The 23,146-nt window shown below is 46.1% G+C and overlaps 1 protein-coding gene across 1 annotated transcript in view; it reads right to left on the bottom strand.

Moving 5' to 3' along the window:
* Nucleotides 1–3,029: 3,029 nt before the first annotated feature.
* Nucleotides 3,030–23,146, bottom strand: part of ELL (elongation factor for RNA polymerase II) — an 88,629-nt gene continuing 68,512 nt past the window's right edge. The window contains exons 9-12 of the mRNA XM_054013979.1: nucleotides 19,023–19,089; nucleotides 15,153–15,324; nucleotides 13,884–13,928; nucleotides 3,030–4,003 (exon numbers count right to left, since the gene is read on the bottom strand). Of these exons, the coding sequence (XP_053869954.1) occupies nucleotides 3,899–4,003; nucleotides 13,884–13,928; nucleotides 15,153–15,324; nucleotides 19,023–19,089 (389 nt within the window). The 3' untranslated portion in view covers nucleotides 3,030–3,898. The remainder of the gene's footprint in view (nucleotides 4,004–13,883; nucleotides 13,929–15,152; nucleotides 15,325–19,022; nucleotides 19,090–23,146) is intronic.

Below are 23,146 nucleotides of genomic sequence, written 5' to 3'. Positions count from 1 at the left end.
GGAGTTTTCTGAGCCTCCGTCACACAGGAACAGCGAGATCAAAACTTCACTGAAAGCTACATTGTTCTGCATCGGCAATGATGTTTTCTGGGTGAAAGTTACCAAGTCCTTTGAGGGTGACAGGCTGAACGCTAGCCCTGGGATATACCCCATTGGAACCTGATCAGTGTCAGACCATACCCTGTGCCTTTGTTCCTCTCCCTACTGCAGCGATAACTCCTTACCTTTTGGAATACAGAATTTTAGCACAATATTTCAAACATTCGGGTTCATTCTTTATTGGGGGGTTAAACCCCATGCCAGCCATTTACCCTCAGAATGAAACGCTGAAAAGAAATATACAACCTTGTGCTTGTTTTCCAATACAGTGAATTTATTATATGTTGCAAAATCAGCATTCAGCTTTTTAGTGTACAAAAAGACACTAGCTCTTTAAGAAAAGATTAGGAAAGCTGAAGAGTATGCTGCCTTTAAATTGTAACATTTTGGCAAAGTGAAAAGCTCTTTGTAAACTCCAACTCCATGGCTCAATAGAGTTTTATCCACAGTACAATATTACAAAGTAAAACACAGTATCAATAAGTTAGATCATACTTAATCATCTAGAACTGGTTTCTATTAACCCAAAAAGCACAAGATTTGCCTAGCTTCATACTCTCTAAAAAGAAAAGAAAAAAGAGAAGGAAAAAAAAGGCAGATTTGACTACATAACACAGACCAAAAGAAAAGTGAAGCAGAAAGTTGTTAAGCTAATTGGGTCTCACAGTTTGGATAGTCATTAAATATTTTTTCAGCTTTATATTCCAATTCTAGAAGTTCCAGAATATACATGTAAATGTACATAATACATCTTTGTATTCAACTGTTTGCAAAAATATTTTATAGCAGATGTATAAAGACTGAGGTCCATCTCTACTTCTCTCAAAAAAAAATCCAAAAAACCCTTTCAAAATATTAAGGATCAGAATGAGACGTGTTTCCATGGAAGAATTTATTTATCTTGGTTCATAACTGATGCCCTTTTCTGCCATTTGGAGTTTTGTGGTTCCTTGCGTTTTCAAGAGGAAGCATACTTTGCGTTTCTTTTGCTAAAAAACACGTTAGCTGATAAATGTAGTTTGTGCTACAGATTAGACCACCAATCTGTAAGCCACTGACGAAAAACCCTTTCAAGCCCAACTGCTTGCATCGTCTGGTAAAATGTTGCTGTTTGCATCCTGAAGTCATGATGCTGCCTTCTGGCAGAGGCTTTACACAGATTTAGTGCTGCCACCAGAAAATGCTGGATTCCCACAACTGCCGGCTAGCAAAGCTGCCTACAGCAATACTCACTTGCTTTTCGGGCCTTGCATTGTGAATCCTCACAACATGCCCAGAGATCTCTGCTGACCACAATAAGAAGTACACAAACAAGGTGAAAAGGGAGCCCAATAGCAGAGCAACGTAACCCCCCACATTAACCACAGCTGGAACAAAACAGATCACTGATGCTCTAATAAAATAGATCTTGATGCGACTCTCAGCCACAGAAAGTCTGTCGGATCAAAGCTGTTTCAGATCGCCTATGTTTTTAGCAGGATTTGAGCTCACACAAGGAAAAATGGACATCCTTTGTTTCTGATATTCCCATGAAACCACCACTTGCTGTTGGGGGTGAGGGGGAACTTATGCATGTAACATCAAGAGAAAACTCATTTGACAAAAGCTTTTCACTTTAAATCATCCATATTTTTTAGCTTTCCCTATCCACTGGAAGCCCCAAGGGGGCATGAGATGTTCTGAAGACTGCTACTTATGTCCACGAGACAACAATAACCTTCCCCTGCTCTCCTCCCCCATGGAGCGTTAGTCTGCTCTCTGGGTAGGGGAAGCAGACACCAACGTTTTCCTTAAAACTTCAGCTGTTTGTAGGACTTCACTCCCACAAACACTGGGTTCTTCCACCAAGTCATTCTGCAGACCTCTGAGAGCCTCCTTGCCCTCCCAGCTTCTTACTAACCCTTTACTGCTAGTCTGCAAATTGTAACTGGCCACTGGCTAGTCATGGATCATAGCTGCAGAACCCCTGTACCAGACCTGGCATAGCGGTATATGCAAATGGCTCCCATTAGCACTAAGTCAGATCCCTGCCGGAGCAAACTAGGGTAGCATCAATGATCCCACTGGTGTTGGAGGACTAGGCAGGAAAGAGAAACTCTGACACTTTAAAACTATCTACACCTTGAACAAGGGCCTTTTAAGACGATAAATGGTGAGAGGTTTTGGAGCACAAGCCTATTAAACTAGCAGCAATAGAGTCCAGCTAGAATGGAATTATTTCAGATGGACGCACATTTTCTTGGGCAGCAAGACACAAAACAGAACCTAGTCCGAGAAGAACTAGTCCCCCCTCCTCATTCCTGATGATCTGACTCTGCCATTTTACTCTCTCAAAGAGGATCACATTCTCCTGATGCAAGGAGCCACTACTGGGAACCAAATAAAACCACTGCTGTTTGGAAGATAAAATGGAAGCGGGAGCGAGTAAAATCACACAGGCTGGCAGGATTAAAGGTAAAAACCACAGAGCTAAAGGGCACCTTTGTGCTTTTTGCTGAGTTCCTCACGCCTCGGCCATGTTCTAAAGTATTCCCTTCAAGTCCAAAAATCCAGAGGAAAGGGTTGGACAAAGCACAAGAGTGTAAGTGACCCGCACTGGACATGCTACCTTACTTCTCTCAAATTTCTCTTCCGGTTCCTGTTCTGAGCGTTTGATTCTCTGCTGCTGCTTCTTTGGAAACGTGCAGAACACAGAACAAGAAAGCATCGCCCTCCCCCACCCCACCAAATCCTTTTTTATCCCATTACAAACAACAAAATAACTTCTCTGGGTAATTATCCAATGAGCATTAGTAATACTGCAGTTATAAGACAGGGAAGGTTCTGAAACACTTGGCCTAAAAGGAAAAGGGAGGCACAGTTTTAGAAAAGATGCTTCTTTTTATATATATATATATATATATATATATATATATATATATATATATATATATAAAAATAGACCACAGTCTCATTAGCAATTAATAAAATTGGCTGTCTTGGTATAAAACTATAAAAGTCAAAGACAGACAGGTCTCAGTCTCCCTGGCCTTGGTATATGAAGTATAATGCAGGCTGACTGAATTGTGCACACGGGAGAAGCCATGGCAAAGTTTACGCCGATTGTTTCCAAATGCACAAGCTGGATAAGAGATTTCATATATGAAGAATCCAAAAGTCTGCATCGGACAAAGCATTCGGTGCAGATTCCTGGGCAGTTTCTCTCCTGCTGACACAGCCACCTCAAGGAGAGCACAAACTGGAGGAGATGACAAACAGGAACAAACAGCGAGAGCTCTGGGAAATTGAGCATTTAACATGGTGCCATGTAGCGCAGACAGCTTGCATATGAACATCGCACGTGCCAGAGAAGGAGGTAACTTAGCAGCATTCCAGTTCCTCACCATCTGCAGAACAGAATATGCAACATGGCAAGAGCTGGGCCAGCGATAACTAAACTTCATTCCAAACCTTATCCGTGAAAACAATTGATTCTTTACCTTTGGGAGTTTTATGCACTTTAGGTGAGTTTTCCCTTAAGTGTCAAAAGCTGGCTTCAAAGAAGCAGATTTTCCTTTATTTTCCTTTCCAACATTCAGAGAGGGTAAAACTGGAGAGGACTACGCCAGGCACTGGTTTCACTACTTGGCTCAGACACTAGCGTGACAGACTCCGCGTCATCATCATCTCCAAGTTCTTCCAACCACGAGGACTTCGTGCTTGGCTCTGAAAGGAATTTACTTTTTTTTGTTGTATAAAAGGAAACTAACATCCAAGTGAATCTTTTTTGCACTACCCAGTCCAGATATTAGTGCCAAGACTAAAACTGCTGTTGGTCATACTCTGCTATCAGTTTTTTTATATGAGCCAGTTTGTTGTGGAGGTATTCGCAGCGATTTTTTTCTTGGCTGTAATTAGGGTTTGTCTGCAAGGAAAAGGAAGATACAATTACCGAAGTTAATAGTTCTCCAGTTCTATCATAACACACATCACAGATAGAGTGGGTCAGACAGCCCCAAAATGCAAACCATATTGATGCTAGTTAACAGTAAGCACTGAAGTTTGGTTCCTTTGCTGGATGGACAGTCACTGATGAGCCTAATACTTTTACCATCCAATTAAGTTTCTTCATCAGGAAGATCTTTTCTCCTCCCTTAAAAAGGCACTTGGATTTGTTGTTGCCAGGTTACAGCAAACGGTGCTGGTCCTGGATTGTGTGGACCAGCTCTATTCCTCAACCCACCCTCAATCTAAAATTGGAAAGCTGTTCTGAGCAGGGTAACTCCAGTAAAAAAGCAAAACATCCCCTTTAAGTGGGAGATAGCTATAAGTCCCCCTTCCTTCATGAGGTTAGGGTTAGGCAAGGGCAGGTACTGCAGCGTGTATCCTAGCAGCTTGGGTGTTGCAGATCTGGGAGGGCACAGGCCAGCAATTTGTAGAGGAGCTCGGGCGTGAACTCCCCCACCACTGGGGGATGGAAGGAGAAAGAGGTGCCCATTACTTTTGAGTCCCTTTATATTACTTATAAAAAGTTTGATTAATAGACATTGCAAGAAATGGTTAATTGTTCCAGGTTATAATAGGTTGTTCTATTACCATCTACAATACACCGTCATAAATGTAATGTGCTTATAACATTAAACCCTTATAAACCCTGCCGGGGGCCCGTATCCGAGACGTTACGGAGGCATTGTCGAGAATTATCCAGCCCTCTGACTACTACCCCATGCTACTCATCCATGTGGGCACAAATGATACTGCGCGGTGTGACACTGAGCGGATCAAGAGTGACTACAGGGCTCTGGGAGTACGGGTGAAGGAGTTTGGAGCGCAGGTGGTATTCTCTTCAGTTCTTCCTGTCAAGGGTAGGGGCCCGGGCAGAGACAGATGCATCACGGAGGTGAATGCCTGGCTGCGAAGATGGTGTCGCCAGGAGGGCTTTGGCTTCCTAGACCACGGGATGCTATTCGAGGAAGGACTGCTAGGCAGAGATGGCGTACACCTTTCGAGGAGAGGAAAGACCCTATTCGGACACAGACTGGCTAACCTAGTGAGGAGGGCTTTAAACTAGGTTCGACGGGGACAGGTGAGCAAAGCCCACAGGTAAGTGGGGAACATGGAGACCGGGGAGATGGGTCGGAAACGAGAGGGAGTGTGGGCTATATTGGCAGAGAGAAAGGAGAGTCAGGACAAAACTGGGAGGAAAGATCAAACCAGTATCTTAGATGCCTATATACAAATGCGAGAAGTATGGGGAATAAGCAGGAAGAACTGGAAGTGCTAATAAATAAATACAACTATGACATTGTTGGCATCACTGAAACTTGGTGGGATAATACACATGATTGGAATGTTGGTGTGGATGGGTACAGCTTGCTCAGGAAGGATAGACAGGGGAAAAAGGGAGGAGGTGTTGCCTTATATATTAAAAATGTACACACTTGGACTGAGGTAGAGATGAACATAGGAGACGGAAGTGTTGAGAGTCTCTGGGTTAGGCTTAAAGGGGCAAAAAACAAGGGAGATGTCATGCTAGGAGTCTACTACAGGCCACCTAACCAGGTGGAAGAGGTGGATGAGGCTTTTTTCAAGCAACTAACAAAATCATCCAAAGCCCAAGATTTGGTGGTGATGGGGGACTTCAACTATCTGGATATATGTTGGGAAAATAACACAGCGGGGCACAGACTATCCAACAAATTCTTGGACTGCATTGGAGACAACTTTTTATTTCAGAAGGTTGAAAAAGCTACTAGGGGGGAAGCTGTTCTAGACTTGATTTTAACAAATAGGGAGGAACTCATTGAGAATGTGAAAGTAGAAGGCAGCCTGGGTGAAAGTGATCATGAAATCAGAGTTTGCAATTCTAAGGAAGGGTAGAAGGGAGAACAGCAAAATAGAGACAATGGATTTCAGGAAGGCAGATTTTGGGAAGCTCAGAGAGCTGATAGGTAAGGTCCCATGGGAATCAAGACTGAGGGGAAAAACAACTGAGGAGAGTTGGCAGTTTTTCAAAGGGACACTATTAAGGGCCCAAAAGCAAGCTATTCCGCTGGTTAGGAAAGATAGAAAATGTGGCAAAAGACCACCTTGGCTTAACCACGAGATCTTGCATGATCTAAAAAATAAAAAGGAGTCATATAAAAAATGGAAACTAGGACAGATTACAAAGGATGAATATAGGCAAACAACACAGGAATGCAGGGGCAAGATTAGAAAGGCAAAGGCACAAAATGAGCTCAAACTAGCTATGGGAATAAAAGGAAACAAGAAGACTTTTTATCAATACATTAGAAGCAAGAGGAAGACCAAAGACAGGGTAGGCCCACTGTTTAGTGAAGAGGGAGAAACAGTAACAGGAAACTTGGAAATGGCGGAGATGCTTAATGACTTCTTTGTTTCGGTCTTCACCGAGAAGTCTGAAGGAATGCCTAACATAGTGAATGCTAATGGGAAGGGGGTAGGTTTAGCGGATAAAATAAAAAAACAACAAGTTAAAAATCACTTAGAAAAGTTAGATGCCTGCAAGTCACCTGGGCCTGATGAAATGCATCCTAGAATACTCAAGGAGCTAATAGAGGAGGTATCTGAGCCTCTAGCTATTATCTTTGGAAAGTCATGGGAGACGGGAGAGATTCCAGAAGACTGGAAAAGGGCAAATATAGTGCTGTGACGAACTGGGCCTGTTCTCACTGTGGTCTGTGAATGCTGACAGGGGAGTGTGCTGGGATAGTCTGCATTGCAGGATGGGATCTGCCCGAGGGCGCATACCTGAGTGTGTAACATGAGAACCCAGGAAGGGGTTGAAGGGGAGGCGACTCCTTAGCCCGGGAAACTGAACAAAGGCTGTGGGAGGGGTCGCTGAAGGAGAGTGCTGGAAGCAGGCAGGGAGAGAGGGCTGGGGGGCATAGATGGCTCTGACCTCCCAAGGGGGGCTGGGCTTGGATGCCCGGGGACCCCAAGATGGACCTAACTGAGGGGGTCCCTGTTGTCTGTGCCTGCAAGACCTGTCTTGGACTGTATTCCTGTCATCCAAATAAACCTTCTGCTTTACTGGCTGGCTGAGAGTCACGGTGAATCGCAGGAAGCCGGGGGTGCAGGGCCCTGAGTCCCCCAATACTCCGTGACAACTGGTGGCAGTGGTGGGATCTACTGCACCCCGTGGACGGCGCTTCCTGCAGTAAGTGACTGGGGAGCAGTAAAACGAAGGGGGATTGACGGGGACCAGGCGTGCTGAAGAGTGAGAGAGAGACGGTTATTACCCCTGGGAGTGTGTGACCAGCGAGAAGGACTTTTGCAGTAACAGGGTCCCCCGGGGGGATCGCAGCGAGTGGTCCCAGGGGCGGAGGAGTCTGCAGCTCGACCCTGGCAGAGAGGCGGTGACCTCGAGAAGGGCTGGCACACTAGGGGTCCCCCTGGGAACTGTGGGGAGCTGTGAGCACACAGGCCGGTGAGTGGCCAGCAGGAAGATGTATGCCAAGCGGCTTAAGAGCGACCTGGTGGAGCTGTGCAAGCAGAGGCGGCTGCGCATTGGGAGGCTCACCAAAGAACAGCTCATTGCCCAGCTGGAGGCGGAAGATCGCGCGAATGAACTGATCCCTGTGTCTCAGGGAAGCAGCCTGGCAAATGCAGCGCAGGCACCAGTGTCTGTCCCAGCTGGGAGTGGTCAGCCGGCTGCTGAGGGCTTCCCGAGACCCCTCCTTCCTATGCCTAGGGGAAGGGTGGGGAGGAGCCCAGCAAATACCGAGGGCGCCATGACCCCCCCGGCCAGCAGGGGGTCCCCCCGGCGAAGCTCGCCGGCCAGCAGAGGATCCTCCCGGCGGCGTTCGGCATCCGGGGAGCGGAATTGGCTGGAATGGGAGAAAGAGCTAAAACTGAGGGAGCTGGAGGATCGTGAACAACAGAGACAGCATGAAGAGAGACAGCGTCAGCATGAACGGGAGGAGAAAGAGAGACAGCATCAGCGTGAAGAGAGACAGAGACAGCATGAACGGGAGGAGAAAGAGAGACAGAGACAGGAGAATGAGAGACAGCATCAGCGTGAACTGGAACTGGCGAGACTGAGGGGCAGCGAACCCCCGGCTGCGGTGAGTGAGGGGGGACCCAGGACTGCACGGAGCTTTGATAAGTGCATCATGGCCCCATACAAGGAGGGGGAGGACATGGATGACTTCCTGGAGGCCTTTGAGACGGCCTGCGAGCTGCACCAGGTTGATCCCGCGGACAGACTCCGGGTCCTTACCCCCTTACTGGACCCCAAAGCCGTGGCATTGTACCGCCAACTGGAAGAGGCAGAGAAAGGGGACTACGAGCTATTCAAAAAGGCCCTGCTACGGGAGTTTGGGCTGACTCCTGAGATGTACCGGGAAAGGTTCCGGAATCAGGATAAAACCCCTGAGATCTCATATCTGCAACTAGCCGCCCGCATGGAAGGATACGCCAGCAAGTGGGCTGATGGGGCCCAGACGAAGGAGGACCTGGTCAAACTGCTGGTACTGGAGCAACTGTATGAGCGGTGCCCATCTGACCTGAGGCTGTGGTTGGTGGACAGAAAGCCAGAGAACCCGCGACAGGCAGGCCGGCTGGCCGATGAGTTCGTAAAGAGCCGGTCAGGAGATAAAAGGGAGGAGTCCCAAAGGAGCAATCCCACCACAACGCAGAGAGAGAGTCACCATGGGACCTCCCCGTGGGAAAATACAGAAAAACCCCATCAGAGGGGAACATCCGGCATCAGGACCATCCGACCCACTCAAGGGGACCCATGGGACATGGGCTGCTACCACTGTGGCCAAAAGGGCCACATACGGGCCCAGTGCCCCAGGCTCAGGGACAGACTGAGCAGGCCGAACCCACAGAGGGTTGACTGGGTAGAGACCCAGCCCGGCGAGAGGCAGCATTCCCAGGGAAGGGGGGCTGGCAGAGTACCACCTGCTAAGGAGGGAGGAGAGCCCCAGGCTAGCTTCTCTGGGGGGCCAGATGCTCCGGATTCAAAGTTCTCCGTTTACAGGGTTGGTGCGGGGCTGTCCCTGCGGAGCGAGTGCCTTGTTCCCCTGGAGGTGGAGGGGAAGAAAGTTTATGGTTACTGGGACACGGGCGCAGAGGTGACACTGGCCCGGCCCGAGGTGGTGGCCCCAGATCGGGTGGTGCCCAACACCTTCCTGACCCTGACCGGGGTGGGCGGGACCCCATTCAAGGTTCCCGTAGCGAGGGTACACCTGAAATGGGGGGCCAAGGAGGGCCCCAAGGACGTGGAAGTGCACCACCATTTGCCCACCGAGGTGTTGATGGGGGGGGACCTAGAGGACTGGCCAAGCAGCCCCCAGACCGCCTTAGTTGTGACCCGCGGTCAGAGCCGGCAAGGGGCACTGCCCCCTGGCCTTGGGGGGGGTGCTTTGCCTGAGGCGCGGGACCCTAAGCTGGTGGGGAGGGAACGCCCAGGGACGCGGCTCAGGGAGGCTGCAGCTTCGGACCCAGCGGGCGAGAAAGAGCAGGTGGCCATCCCTGTCCCAGCTGCTGAGTTCCAGGCCGAGTTACAGAGAGATCCCTCCTTGCGGAAGATAAGGGACCTAGCCGACCTCAATGCGGTACAGACCATGGGACGAGGTGGCCGGAAAAGGTTCCTGTGGGAGAAGGGGTTCCTGTACCGAGAATGGGCTCCCCCAGGGAAAATGGAGTCAGGGGGGATCAGGAGGCAGCTGGTGGTACCCCAGAAGTATCGCCGCCAGCTGCTGTGCCGGGCCCATGACATTCCCCTCGCAGGGCACCAGGGAACCTGGCGTACCCAGCAGAGGCTGCTACGGAGCTTTTACTGGCCTGGGGTCTTTGTTACTGTCCGACAGTACTGCGGATCCTGTGACCCCTGTCAGAGGGGGAGGAAGGCCTGGGACAAGGGGAAAACAGCTTTAGGACCCTTGCCCAGCATAAAGGATCCTTTCCAGAGGGTGGCCAAGGTTAAAAGGGCGGCTCTGAACCAAGAGAGCCCAAAGCACAGACCTCCAGACTGGAGCGCTGGGAGAAGACCACAGCCCAGTTGGAACCCCAGAGGTATGGGGGTGGGAAAAGGGCGCAGGCCGCATAAACCTTCCCACATGCGAACTGCGAGTGCCATCAAGCACCCCCGACCTAAGGGGGGGCGTGAAACTGGAGGGGCCTGGTGTAATTCTCACCAAGGAATGGGAGGGATGCGGGGGCATCCATGGGAACGGGGGTAGGTTCGAACTTCCCCGGGTCACTGGCTAAAGTGACCCTGCTCAGTTCGGTCTCGAAGGGGGGAGAGATGTGACGAACTGGGCCTGTTCTCACTGTGGTCTGTGAATGCTGACAGGGGAGTGTGCTGGGATAGTCTGCATTGCAGGATGGGATCTGCCCGAGGGCGCATACCTGAGTGTGTAACATGAGAACCCAGGAAGGGGTTGAAGGGGAGGCGACTCCTTAGCCCGGGAAACTGAACAAAGGCTGTGGGAGGGGTCGCTGAAGGAGAGTGCTGGAAGCAGGCAGGGAGAGAGGGCTGGGGGGCATAGATGGCTCTGACCTCCCAAGGGGGGCTGGGCTTGGATGCCCGGGGACCCCAAGATGGACCTAACTGAGGGGGTCCCTGTTGTCTGTGCCTGCAAGACCTGTCTTGGACTGTATTCCTGTCATCCAAATAAACCTTCTGCTTTACTGGCTGGCTGAGAGTCACGGTGAATCGCAGGAAGCCGGGGGTGCAGGGCCCTGAGTCCCCCAATACTCCGTGACAAGTGCCCATCTATAAAAAGGGAAATAAAAACAACCCAGGTAACTACAGACCAGTTAGTTTAACTTCTGTGCCAGGGAAGATAATGGAGCAAGTAATTAAGGAAATCATCTGCAAACACTTGGAAGGTGGTAAGGTGATAGGGAACAGCCAGCATGGATTTGTGAAGAACAAATCATGTCAAACCAATCTGATAGCTTTCTTTGATAGGATAACGAGCCTTGTGGATAAGGGTGAAGCGGTGGATGTGGTATACCTAGACTTTAGTAAGGCATTTGATACGGTCTCGCATGATATTCTTATCGATAAACTAGGCAAATACAAATTAGATGGGGCTACTATAAGGTGGGTGCATAACTGGCTGGATAACCGTACTCAGAGAGTTGTTATTAATGGTTCCCAATCCTGCTGGAAAGGCGTAACGAGTGGGGTTCCGCAGGGGTCTGTTTTGGGACCGGCTCTGTTCAATATCTTCATCAAAGACTTAGATATTGGCATAGAAAGTACGCTTATTAAGTTTGCGGATGATACCAAACTGGGAGGGATTGCAACTACTTTGGAGGACAGGGTCATAATTCAAAATGATCTGGACAAATTGGAGAAATGGGCTGAGGTAAACAGGATGAAGTTTAACAAAGACAAATGCAAAGTGCTCCACTTAGGAAGGAAAAATCAATTTCACACATACAGAATGGGAAAAGACTGTCTAGGAAGGAGTACGGCAGAAAGGGATCTAGGGGTTATAGTGGACCACAAGCTAAATATGAGTCAACAGTGTGATGCTGTTGCAAAAAAAGCAAACATGATTCTGGGATGCATTAACAGGTGTGTTGTGAGCAAGACACGAGAAGTCATTCTTCCGCTCTACTCTGCTCTGGTTAGGCCTCAGCTGGAGTATTGTGTCCAGTTCTGGGCGCCGCATTTTAAAAAAGATGTGGAGAAATTGGAAAGGGTCCAAAGAAGAGCAACAAGAATGATTAAAGGTCTTGAGAACATGACCTATGAAGGAAGGCTGAAAGAACTGGGTTTGTTTAGTTTGGAAAAGACTGAGAGGGGACATGATAGCAGTTTTCAGGTATCTAAAAGGGTGTCATAAGGAGGAGGGAGAGAACTTGTTCACCTTAGCCTCTAAGGATAGAACCAGAAACAATGGGTTTAAACTGCAGCAAGGGAGGTCTAGGTTGGACATTAGGAAAAAGTTCCTAACTGTCAGGGTGGTTAAACACTGGAACAAATTGCCTAGGGAGGTTGTGGAATCTCTGTCTCTGGAGATATTTAAGAGTAGACATTTATCTAACCTATCAGGGATGGTCTAGACAGTATTTGGTCCTGCCATGCGGGCAGGGGACTGGACTCGATGACCTCTCGAGGTCCCTTCCAGTCCTATAATCTATGAATCTAAAACTATCAGCAGAACCTTAGAAATGCAACCAGACTTCATTTCGATTAAGATGATGCCCTCCTAACAGTGCAAGGATATAGGCCTCGGTGTCTGTTCTGTAACTGGGGCCCCCAGCCCCTGAATTAGGAACGCTAAGTAGGGTATTACTAGAAGAATAGCCAGATTTTGACTACACTTGAAAAATTTTAATATCAAACTGCAAGTGACCAAATAACCAAGCTCAGCCAATTTATTGTCTAAAGGCAAAGCAGCACAATACAAAAGAGCGCCTCCATGGACCTGTTTTTTGCAGCCTGTAGTTCACCTTACATAGAGGGTATTGCCGGAAGTATGCATTCATTTTTTAGTAGGGCTGTGTACAAGTTAAAAACACTGTGCGTGTCACTTAAGATCCAACCTATTCGTTCGTTAACTTGTTCTGCACCTTCCCTTATCTCCTTCACCGGACACCACAGTCCAAGTGCTAGGGGCTGGGAAGACACCTCCCAAGCTGAGAGCAGGACAGTCACGTGGTCTGGTTTCTGACACATTCCAGATCTGCCTATGCCAAGTGCTGAGTTGTGCTGTGCAGGGTATTGTGGGATATACATCTTGACACAAGTGAGCAGAAGGGAACAGCATTGGGGGAAGAGCAAAACACATTCAGTTACCATACCTGCCTCCATGCTGGGTACAATGACGTGCAATGCCCCTAACCTATGTATTAGCTAACAAAGGGGGATGTGAGGGCCTCTTCCACAAGGCCCCAAAGGGGACACAAAGGTCACCTGTGTAGATAGGCTATCAAGCAATAACACAACAGCTTTATCTGCAGCCCGCCAGCTCTGCTCTCCCTCCCCGCCTTGGAGCTGAACCACGGGATCCTTCTAAAAGGGAAGTGGAGCGCAGGGGAGAGTGCCCCAGAAACTCACTTCACAAAGCCCATCAACTCCTCAGCAAAGGGAGGGCTCAGAATCCCTTTCACAAACTAAAAATCTGATAAAAGAAAAAACACAGTGGTTCGAGGTGTGCCCCACGTCACTGCTCACCGCTTGGCTCGCTGCCCCCCTGCATTTCTACCTCACCTATCTAGACTACAAGCCCTCGGGGCAGGGACCATGTCGTTTTACATGTCTGAGGCACATAAAACACTGCAGGTGCTACACAAAGAATAAAACCAACAGGCCAGTATCCTCAGTGGAGGATTTTAATGGCCAGTCCATCTGTATTAGTAGCCACTTCGAACGTAGTTATATTGTCATGCATTGAGAAATGCCAGTGACACCACAAAACAAGAGGGACCCCAATAACTGTTACTTAAAGCCTCAGATGTGCCCTTTTGCTATCCTAGGCACTAACACAGAAACGTAACTCATTCCAGGGGGCCATGCAGGGATCTGGGGCAAAAATCTGATCTGTTTGGGGATTGGTCCTGCTTTGAGCAGGGAGTTGGACTAGATACCTCCTGAGGTCCCTTCCAACCTTGATATTCTATGATTCTAACACAGACGAAGTGCTAACACATCTCACTGAAGGGCCTTGCCTCAGCCATTGAGCCCCATCTAACCAGCAGAGGGAGCCCTTTCCTTCCTGACAAATTGCAACCAGACAAATCACATAAGCTAAACCTTGTCCCTGCTAAGTGGAGAAAGGGATTATTTTAATTTGTGGCTGAGAGTTTTCACTCACCTTTTTGATTTTACGATATTCCTGTAAAATTTGATCATGGATCGTCTGAAAAAGAAAGGACATCATCAAGTTCTTTGTTTCTATAAAAACAATACAACTGGAACCTACTTTAGTGAGTGGCACTTTGACTATTCAAAGTTGAGTCAAGTGAGACCCTGACCTCTTTCCCAGAGGGCGCTGTTTATCAATCACATGGAAAGAATTACTGTATATTCCCCCCCCCAGTTTCTTGCACCTGGAATTATTTTGGTGTGTTTTAGGTCATCGTGGCCCTTTCCAAATTGAAAAGTGGCCAGTTCAGAATTTCCACTACAGCGTACAGGAGATATGCTAACTTAATGGCAAAATAAATAAAAATGTATATTTGCATTCACATAAAAGAGTTGGCTGTTCAATATCAAAAGGGAAAAAAGCAGCTACGGTTTAGTGGAGGAGATGTGGCAAGGACAGAGCCCGAAATATGGACAGCTGCCCAACAATTAGTTGATCCAAAACAAGGGCCTGACCCCTTCAACAGTCACTGTGCGTTTTACTGCGAGTGGCTTCAATGACTCACCCTGGCAATGGTTACACCGACAGCAAGTGCTGGAAGGATCAGGCCCCAAGAATGCAGTTCTTGAGGAGAGCTACCTAATCTACTCTGCAAGTAGCTTAACTTTCCTCCACTGACGAGTGTTGAATTATTTTGCTGTCCCAAGAAAAGCAACAGCAAAACAAAGGGTATTTCAGGGGAGGTGAAGGACGCTGGAGCAGTACAAGAAGTGCTCCATAAAGAACAGTTTATTATCTTCAGTGAAATTTATTTTCTCAAGCTAATGAATAGTTAAAGCTCTTAAAAACAGTCTGACAGGTTGAATAATACTCTACTATTAAGATCAAAGCGTCAGGAGAAACAGATGACCCCATATTAGCTTGCTTTCCATCTTTAATAAGCTCCCATGTGGGTGAAATATGTAATGATATACAGCAGGGTTTGGCTGGGGACACCAATTGTCTCAGGGAGGCTGCTCGTTGTCAACAAGTACCACAATGTGTGTTTCAACTGAACGAACACAGGGCTGTTGTACAAACAGCCTGAAAAGCTGTCAGCTGCATGAACGCTCTGCCTCCATCAGTTTTGGGCTGTGTACAGTGCATTTAATACAGTCACCCAGTGCCTGATGCAAGTCCTCCCAAGACACCCCAACAAGGCGGCCACATGAACTACAACCAAACCACAGCTCTGCGAGCGGCAGGGTTAGGTTTTCAAACAGATATTCCTGCTTATACCTTATATTCTTCAGAGCCTTGCGAAAGCTGCTTCAGCTGGGAATCTAACTGGGTGAACCGTCGAGTTATTCTCTCTATCCGGGCGTGCAAGTCTCTGTACTCATTGTACTCCGCATTGAAGTCATTCTTATAACTCTGACGCTGCTCCAAAGAGGAAATGGATGCATATTTTCTGAAGGGAACAGAGTTTAAACAGCAGTTTACAACAAATGTCTCTTTTCAAGCAGCAATGTTACTGCAGTTCAAAGAAGCAGGTCTGGCAAGTGCTTGCCTTACAGGACAAACAGTGTTATTTGCATTGCAACAGCACCTGGACGCCTCAGTCAGCACTGGGGCCCCACTGGTCTGGGGACTGCACGAACACAGAAGGCACAGCACTTCCCATATTAAAAAAGGGGACATATCCCCTCTTCACCTTCTGAAAATACCTTGCACAAACCGAACACACAGAGTGCCCATGCATATCCAAAGGGACATCTTGCAGGTCATTTAAAAGCCACTCAGTGTAATCAAACGCAAGTAACCTGACTTTCAGCAGGGCACCTTCTAACTAGTCCGATATAAGGGACCACTCTTCCCTTTTCATCTCCATGTTTGACCTCACATCTGCTTTAACAAGTTTACCATAGGTCACACCACCAATCTTTCCCCTTACTCTTTGCAGCAGTGACCGGGGGGCTGGAGATCTGCCAGGCTAACACAGGTCTTGAGTGACTGAAGGAGAACAGAGTGAAGGACTCTGAACTATTACCGCTCTGTATTAAAGGGAGCCTAATTTATTAAGATGCACCAATAAAGTGACTGAATTGACATGTATGTCATATGCAGTGTTGTGATAGCCACGTTGGTCCCAGAATAAGAGACACAAGGTGGGTGAAGTAATATCGTTTATTGGACCAACTTCTGTCGGTGAGAGACAAGCGTTCCAGATACAGAGCTCTTCCTCGGGGCTGGGAAAGGTACTCCGAGTGTCCCAGCTACCTATCAGTTTATTAGAGGATACGACTGTTCTCTGTGCTGCAAAGTTGTGGTTTTACTGGGCTACTGACCACCAGACTGCATAGGCGAGATGACACAAAGCGATCACTCCGTACCTGAGCTAGCAATCCTCACCCTCAACATTTTCAAAAGATGAGCCTGGGAATTTAACCTCATAAGCTGCTGGATACTAAGGCTGTGTCTACACTAGCACGTTTGTTAGTAAAACTTTTGCCAGTCGGGGTGTGGAAAAAAAAAACAAAACAAAAAAAAGCAAACAAAAACAAAAAAACACACACACACACACACACACCTGACTGACATAAGTTTCACCGACTGGGGTAGACAGTGCTACGTCAGCAGGAGAGGCTCTCCCACCAACACAGCTACAGCCACTCGTTGGGGTGGTTGAAGGATGCCGACGGGAGAGCTCTGTCCCGTCGGCACAGAGCGAGGACGCAGGAGAGCTCACAGCAGCATAGCTGTGCTGCTGTGAGGTTTGCAGTGTAGACGTAGCCTTAAAATCATGGTCTTAATAAAGACAGTGGATTTATGGCTTATTACAACAACCTGTAACTAACCCCCCACCCCTGTTTTTGTCCTATGATACAAGGATGTTAACGGGCCACTTCACCTTGAATGGTCCCTTAGTTTAGCATAAATACTTAGCACATATTCTATCTGCTCCAGCTGTGATGCTAGACGTTCCTTTCCCAGACCTGAGGAAGAGCTCTGTCTACCTGGAAAGCTTGTCTCTCTCATCAGCAAAAGCTGGTCCAATCAGCATTACCACCTCCCCCACCTGGTCTTTCTGAATTGACACAAACTTACTGCACAAACGAGGAGGCGGCTCCAGTGATGCACCCTGGCCATCTATCACAGCCTGACTGGTTTGATTTCTGGAAACTTAAGCCACAGTGACCTCAGGCAAAAGAAGCCACCAATATGGGTGAAGAAACCACCAAGCTAATGGTAGTTTCCACCAGCTAATAACGGTCAGTCACTGAGCTGGTCAACATACTGGTTGGAAGAGGAAGTCAGATGCTTGCTGGAGAGGAGTGTACGTTGCAAATATCTATAATATGCATTAGTGCCATGCACTGAGAAAATGGCATTCAGAGGTAAGGTTTCACATCTGTATCAGGCACATGGGGTGATGGTCAGACTACTCAGTGACTCAAATATCAAACATTCAAATCAGACCCAAAGACAAGGTTGAGTATATGGCTGGCAGCTCAGATGTTTTCTCTCTGGGTATAACCCCCAAGGATTCCTCACTCTAGAAAGACATGGTGGCCTATCAGAGGTAACATTTTACATGCATGCTGCACTCAAACAGTCCTCAATTTCTTCAACAGCAGTGCCAACATCCATTCAAAGAACTCAGTTGTGAATTCCCCTATACACCAATAAAACCACCACTTTGATTAGAGCACGGGAAACCGTCATACCCTCAAATACACCAAGCTGTGACTGGCCATTTTTGCATTGCAAGAAGAATAAAGGATGCCCTCCTCTCCACCTCTTCATGAAACACAAGGCTGCATGATCCCTGGGTACCCCAAAATGGACCCAGTGAGGCTAGAAGAGGGCTGGCAGCACTACCTTGCCCGATTCAGGGGTATATGTGCCAGATCTGAGTGACATTTCACAACAGCAGAAAGCGTGGAGTTTTATTTACAAACAGATCTGGCTTGAAGCAGCCAAAAACTCAAGCGACAAAGAGTCCTGTGGCACCTTCTAGACTAACAGACGTATTGGAGCATAAGCTTTCGTGGGTGAATACCCACTTCGTCAGACATCTGAGACTGTTGCTTTTTACAGATCCAGACTAACACGGCTACCCCTCTGATACCAAAAACTCAAGTAGAAGAGATGTGAGTTACCCATAGCAACAAGTACTGCTTAATGGGAGTCAGGGGGATTTGATTAAAAAAAGGAGTCTAAGGCACCATAACCCAGGGATTACCCTTCCTATGAGGAGTAACCCAAACTGGTATTCTGAGCCTGCTAGCGTGCTGCTTTTCCCCACCTAATTCAACTATCCATTAACATCCTATCTGGAGCCATCTTTCACCCACACACCACCACAAAGACTTGTGAGTAGGTCACACAACAGGTCAGATGTCACTAAAACAAAGGGAGATAGAACCTCACTATCCTCACCACCCACACAGCAAGGATACCAGCAAAAATAAAATCTCATATCATATTCAGTCAATGACTGGACAAAGGATCTAGAGAGCCATATTTAACACTGATTGAACAAACAGGTTCCTGGCTTAAAAGTGGACTGATACTAAAATCATTAGCAATATTTGTGAACACTAAAACATTACAGATAAATACACTTAACAGCAAACATTTTAAAAAGCAGTTTCTCACTTCCCCATCAAACTCAGTACAGGGTTTTCCTTGCAACAAGATGATCTTTCAGATACACCCTAAGAATCCAGAGTACTGCTGGGAAAGTGACTGACTTCTGTCTAATACTAGCAAGTTATTTCCTCTCAAGGTCTCCATCTATAAAATAGGATATTGTTTACCAACCTCCAAACGGGTTGTCAGGATTAATGTGTTTCAAGGGCTTTGACAATTAGATATTGCTATTTATGGGGTAGGTGTAATCAACCACTGCAGGGAAAACAGCCTTGAATTTGGGGGTGGCGGGGAGGAAGAACCTGCCGTAAAACGTAGTTGGAGTTTAAGGCCATACGTTTGTGAATTTGGATTCAATACCTGGGTTTGTGTTTGGTTTTTTAAATAAATTTTTACAGAGTTCCAACATAGAAATCAGAAAATAACTGAGTTAGTTATGTCTTAGTCACCAGCTGGTTTTGATGGATAGTTTGGAATTGGATCCCAAGGTAATGATACAATGAAGATACTTACAATAAATAATCTGGCATTTCCGAAGTTGATGTTGGTACACTAGAATTATTGCACGTTCCATTTAAACCTGCAAAAAATAAAAACCCACATTTGCATCAGCCCTACATCTTACAAAGGTATGTTCAGCTACAGTCCAACTTCATACCCCATTTACAAAATGCATTTGTGGTTCTAGTTTTAACTGACCAAAGGCAGAGTGTATCAACATTATGAGATGGCTGGAATTGCAAGATTTAGCTAATATTCATCTATTTGCAAATGCGTTGAGCAGCAGAAACATCTCTTAATTTAACTGGTTTATAAATATTGCTGCATGCCACCCAGCAGGGATAACATACTAATCCCAGCACTAGTGATCTGCAAAACAAATGAATGCAGTCCAGATGGACAGATCAGAAAGTTGAGCAGAGTATAGTTATTTCCCCTTCTGTTCTATACTACATGCTTTACTGCTATTCATGTTTTACATGTCAGAATGGGATGAAGGGATATGTTCAACACTGCATTTAGAGATGTATGGCTTCATAAAGCAAACGCCTGCTGTTATTCATGCATGTCTACAGAGTAGGCCATCCACACACAGAGCACAACAGGAAGCACTCCCTATTCCAGAAAGCTTTTAGCAAAACGGTTGTGTCGCTACAGCCATGCCGCTAAAAGGCGTGCAGTGTGGCCGCTGTTTGTCGGCTCTCTGCCCAACAAAAAACTTTCACCCCTCCCACAAACAGCGTTTGCGTTGTCGGCAGGAGAACATTCCTGTTGACAATGCGCTGTTCATACTGGCGCTCGTCACAGCAAAACTTGTCTTTCGGGGGAGGGAGGATAACACCTCTGAAAGACAAAAATTGTGTCGTTCAATTGCCAGTGTAGACATCACCTAAAAATCCCATAAGGTTTTTTTGGGGTAAGAGAATGTCACCAGATCTTGGCAGGCATAAGATTTAGGTCCAAGGTAGACTTGACTTCAATCTGAGCTGAACACATAACTAACTATTCCTTTCACGTGACAAATCTGAGGAACTGTCCCAGATTGAGGTGTCATTAGAGGAGGTTTTGGAACAAATTAATAAATTAAACACTATAATAAATTAAGTCACCAGGACCAGATAATATTCACCTAAGAGTTGTGAAGGAACTCAAATGTGAAATTGCAGAACTACTAACTATGGTATGTATCCTACCACTTAAATCAGTCTCTGTACCAGGTAAGTGGAGGGTAGCTAATATAACACCTATTTGTAAAGAAGGCTCCAGAGGTGGTCCTAGCAATTACAGGCCGCCGATACTGTTAATTTCAGTACCAGGCAAATTGGTTGAAACTACAGTAAAGAATAGAATGATCAGACATACTGATGAACACAATTTGTTGTGGAAGAGTCAACACAGCTTTTGTAAAGGGAAATCATGCCTCACCAATCTATTAGAATTCTCCGAGGGAGACAACAAGCATGTGGACAAGGGTAATCCAGTCAAAACAATGTACTTGGACTTTCAGAATGCCTTTGACAAGGTTCCTCAGCAAAGGCTCTTAAGCAAATCAAGCAGTCATGGGATAAGTTATCCTCTCATGGATCAGTAACTGGTCACTGAAAACTGCCCTCTGCTGTTCTTTCCCTCTGAAGCATCTGGCCACTGGCATGCGGTATGGCTATGTTCTTATGACCACCTCAGGGGAGGATACCCCATAAGCAGCGGGAAATTAACTTCAAAGGTGAGAAGTGTGCAATGCTCTGATTGGCCCTACTAGGAAGTCAGCTGCAGTCTGAGAGGAAGAAGCAAGTTGCAGAGGCAAATGGGGATGGTTTCAAAGCCACAGAACTGAGGGTGTACTCATCCTATTTTGGAGAAGTACAATGTGCTTCAAAGCAAATGAGTCAGCAAAGCAAGTAGAATCTTGACTATATATTGATCTTGTAATACAGAAATGAGTTACATAGAAATGGTAGCATATTCCCCAAGACCCACATTTATAGCATCAGCTACAACTACTTTGGTGTTTTCATCCCCCTAAAATTCCTCTGGAGTAGTTATCCCAAAGCTATGTCTGAAGTAATAAATCCAGTCCTAGGATGAGCTGCCCCAATTTTCCCTTTTAAGATACATTCCTGTCGGAGGCTGTACCAAGACTTCCTTAAGGCGAAGGAAAGCGTACCAGGAACAGGAAGGGGGCAGAAGAACTATCAGAAGGAGTTCAGCAATCTTGATTTCTGATGGTGAGCAGACACAGTCCTCCCCACCAAATTACTTACCTACCTGAGTATGGGTTAGTGAAGTGAAGGACTGTTTGAGACAAGGGTAAGAAGTAAAGCAGAGAGGAGAGAAAAATAAATCAGAGGTTCATTTTGCCCTTGAGTGGCACCTACTGTCTAACTCAGGAGACCCCGATGTGGACTTCATCTCCAGCTAAAACAGAACTAGTAATAGTCTGCAAGGACAAACTCAACTTCTATACAAAGCATCTGGGAGGTGTGGAGGTGAACCTAGCAAGATTTACCCAGCCAGTTACAATGCTGAATCTATGCATCACCTACTACATTTTGTTTATGATTACTTATAATCTCCAATCCCTTGGAGCACTGCTAGGAATTGCGGAAAATAAGTTACTTTATTAATGTATAGATGATACATGTGGGACAAGTGAAGAAGAAATACCTAAGCCCAGTTCCCATTAATACAGGAACAAGTCAGAACTGCAAAACTGCTGTTTTACCACTTTTCTACCTTACTTTCTGGTTTGGTATTTTTAAAGTGTCAGTAGCTCATTAAGACAGACAAGACAGAAAGAAAATTTTGCTACTGAACAAGAAGTGTCAGGAAAATAGCATGCATTTCCTGCATGACTTATGCCAAAAATTAAGAAGACAGTCACACAGACAAAAACAACAGGAAGAGAAGAAATTCACAGAAAAGTGAGACTCACAGTAAATAAGATCAAATAGTAAAATGAGGTTTGATGTATTAATGGAAAGCATCCTGAAGTACCAAAACCTTCCCCATTTATAATGGTCAGAACAGCCTACACGATAGCAGTTGAAATCACTTGTCAGCAATCAGATCCTGTGTACATGAACTGCTCTGGCTAGGACGGGAAATCCTGAGATTTAATATCTTCTCGATGGAGTTCACCCCATATTGACCTGGAAGTTCATTCTCTAAAACAAGTGTGTCCCTTTATCAAAAACAGTTACATTCGGTTAAAGCCCAAATACAAGTAAAACATAGAATGATCTCCTGTAAAAGATAAACTCTACTCAAAAGAAAGGAAGGCATATGCGTTCCCATGCATCAAAGTTGGAGAGGATTTAGTGTGGTTAAAAATGGCGTTTAATTAGAAGGAATGGGGTAAAATTAGGGAAAAAAGGCTGGATGTAATGTATAATTTAGTGACAGATCTATGAGCCTTGAACTACTATTTTCCATGGCTGCAGTAGAAGCAATATTACTTGAGACATTATAAATTAGACTTGACAAAGTAGAAGCAAACAGGAAACATGGCTGCACTAGCAGGTGAATGGACTAGATTAGCCAACAGATGTTTTCCCACGTAATTTCTGTGAATCTACGCAGCAAGTAATCTTTGAAACTCTGTATTGGGGTTGTTTTTTCCATTCTTCCTTTTTAACACCTGAGATGTTGGTAGCTTTGTTGATCCTTGAGAAAATTAGATCAGGTAAATAAGATATAATAATGAACTTTATTAGCTTGAAAGCTTATACTGTCTGAGTCCTAACAACAACAGGTATCATGTTAAGTTTATCTACAGCTTCTGTTGTATCCAACATTAAAAGCCTTTGATGTGACTAGTTTCTCCATTATGGAGTTAAAATCAACACAATGATCAACAATATGAAAATGCAAATCCGTTGGGAAACAGAGTGGCAGCTATAAGTAATCAGTGACAAACTGGTATTCAGACCAGAATGACTATCCATGTACTAATACAAGGCTTTTAATTTAATTAGGAGAAACTTGACACAAATCAGAAGTAGATTCCAAAACAGTATAAAATCAAAATTAAACAGGAAAACCTTGATACACTCTGCACAGAAAAGCCCATATGTTGATTTAGATAGAGATAGTGAGAGAGTTTCACTAGCACAGTCTCTGGCCTTGGATCTATAGGC

Source organism: Malaclemys terrapin, chromosome 24 (genome assembly GCF_027887155.1).
Source record: "Malaclemys terrapin pileata isolate rMalTer1 chromosome 24, rMalTer1.hap1, whole genome shotgun sequence".
Lineage (NCBI taxonomy): Eukaryota > Metazoa > Chordata > Testudines > Emydidae > Malaclemys > Malaclemys terrapin.
This window is presented reverse-complemented; position numbering and strand designations above follow the sequence as displayed.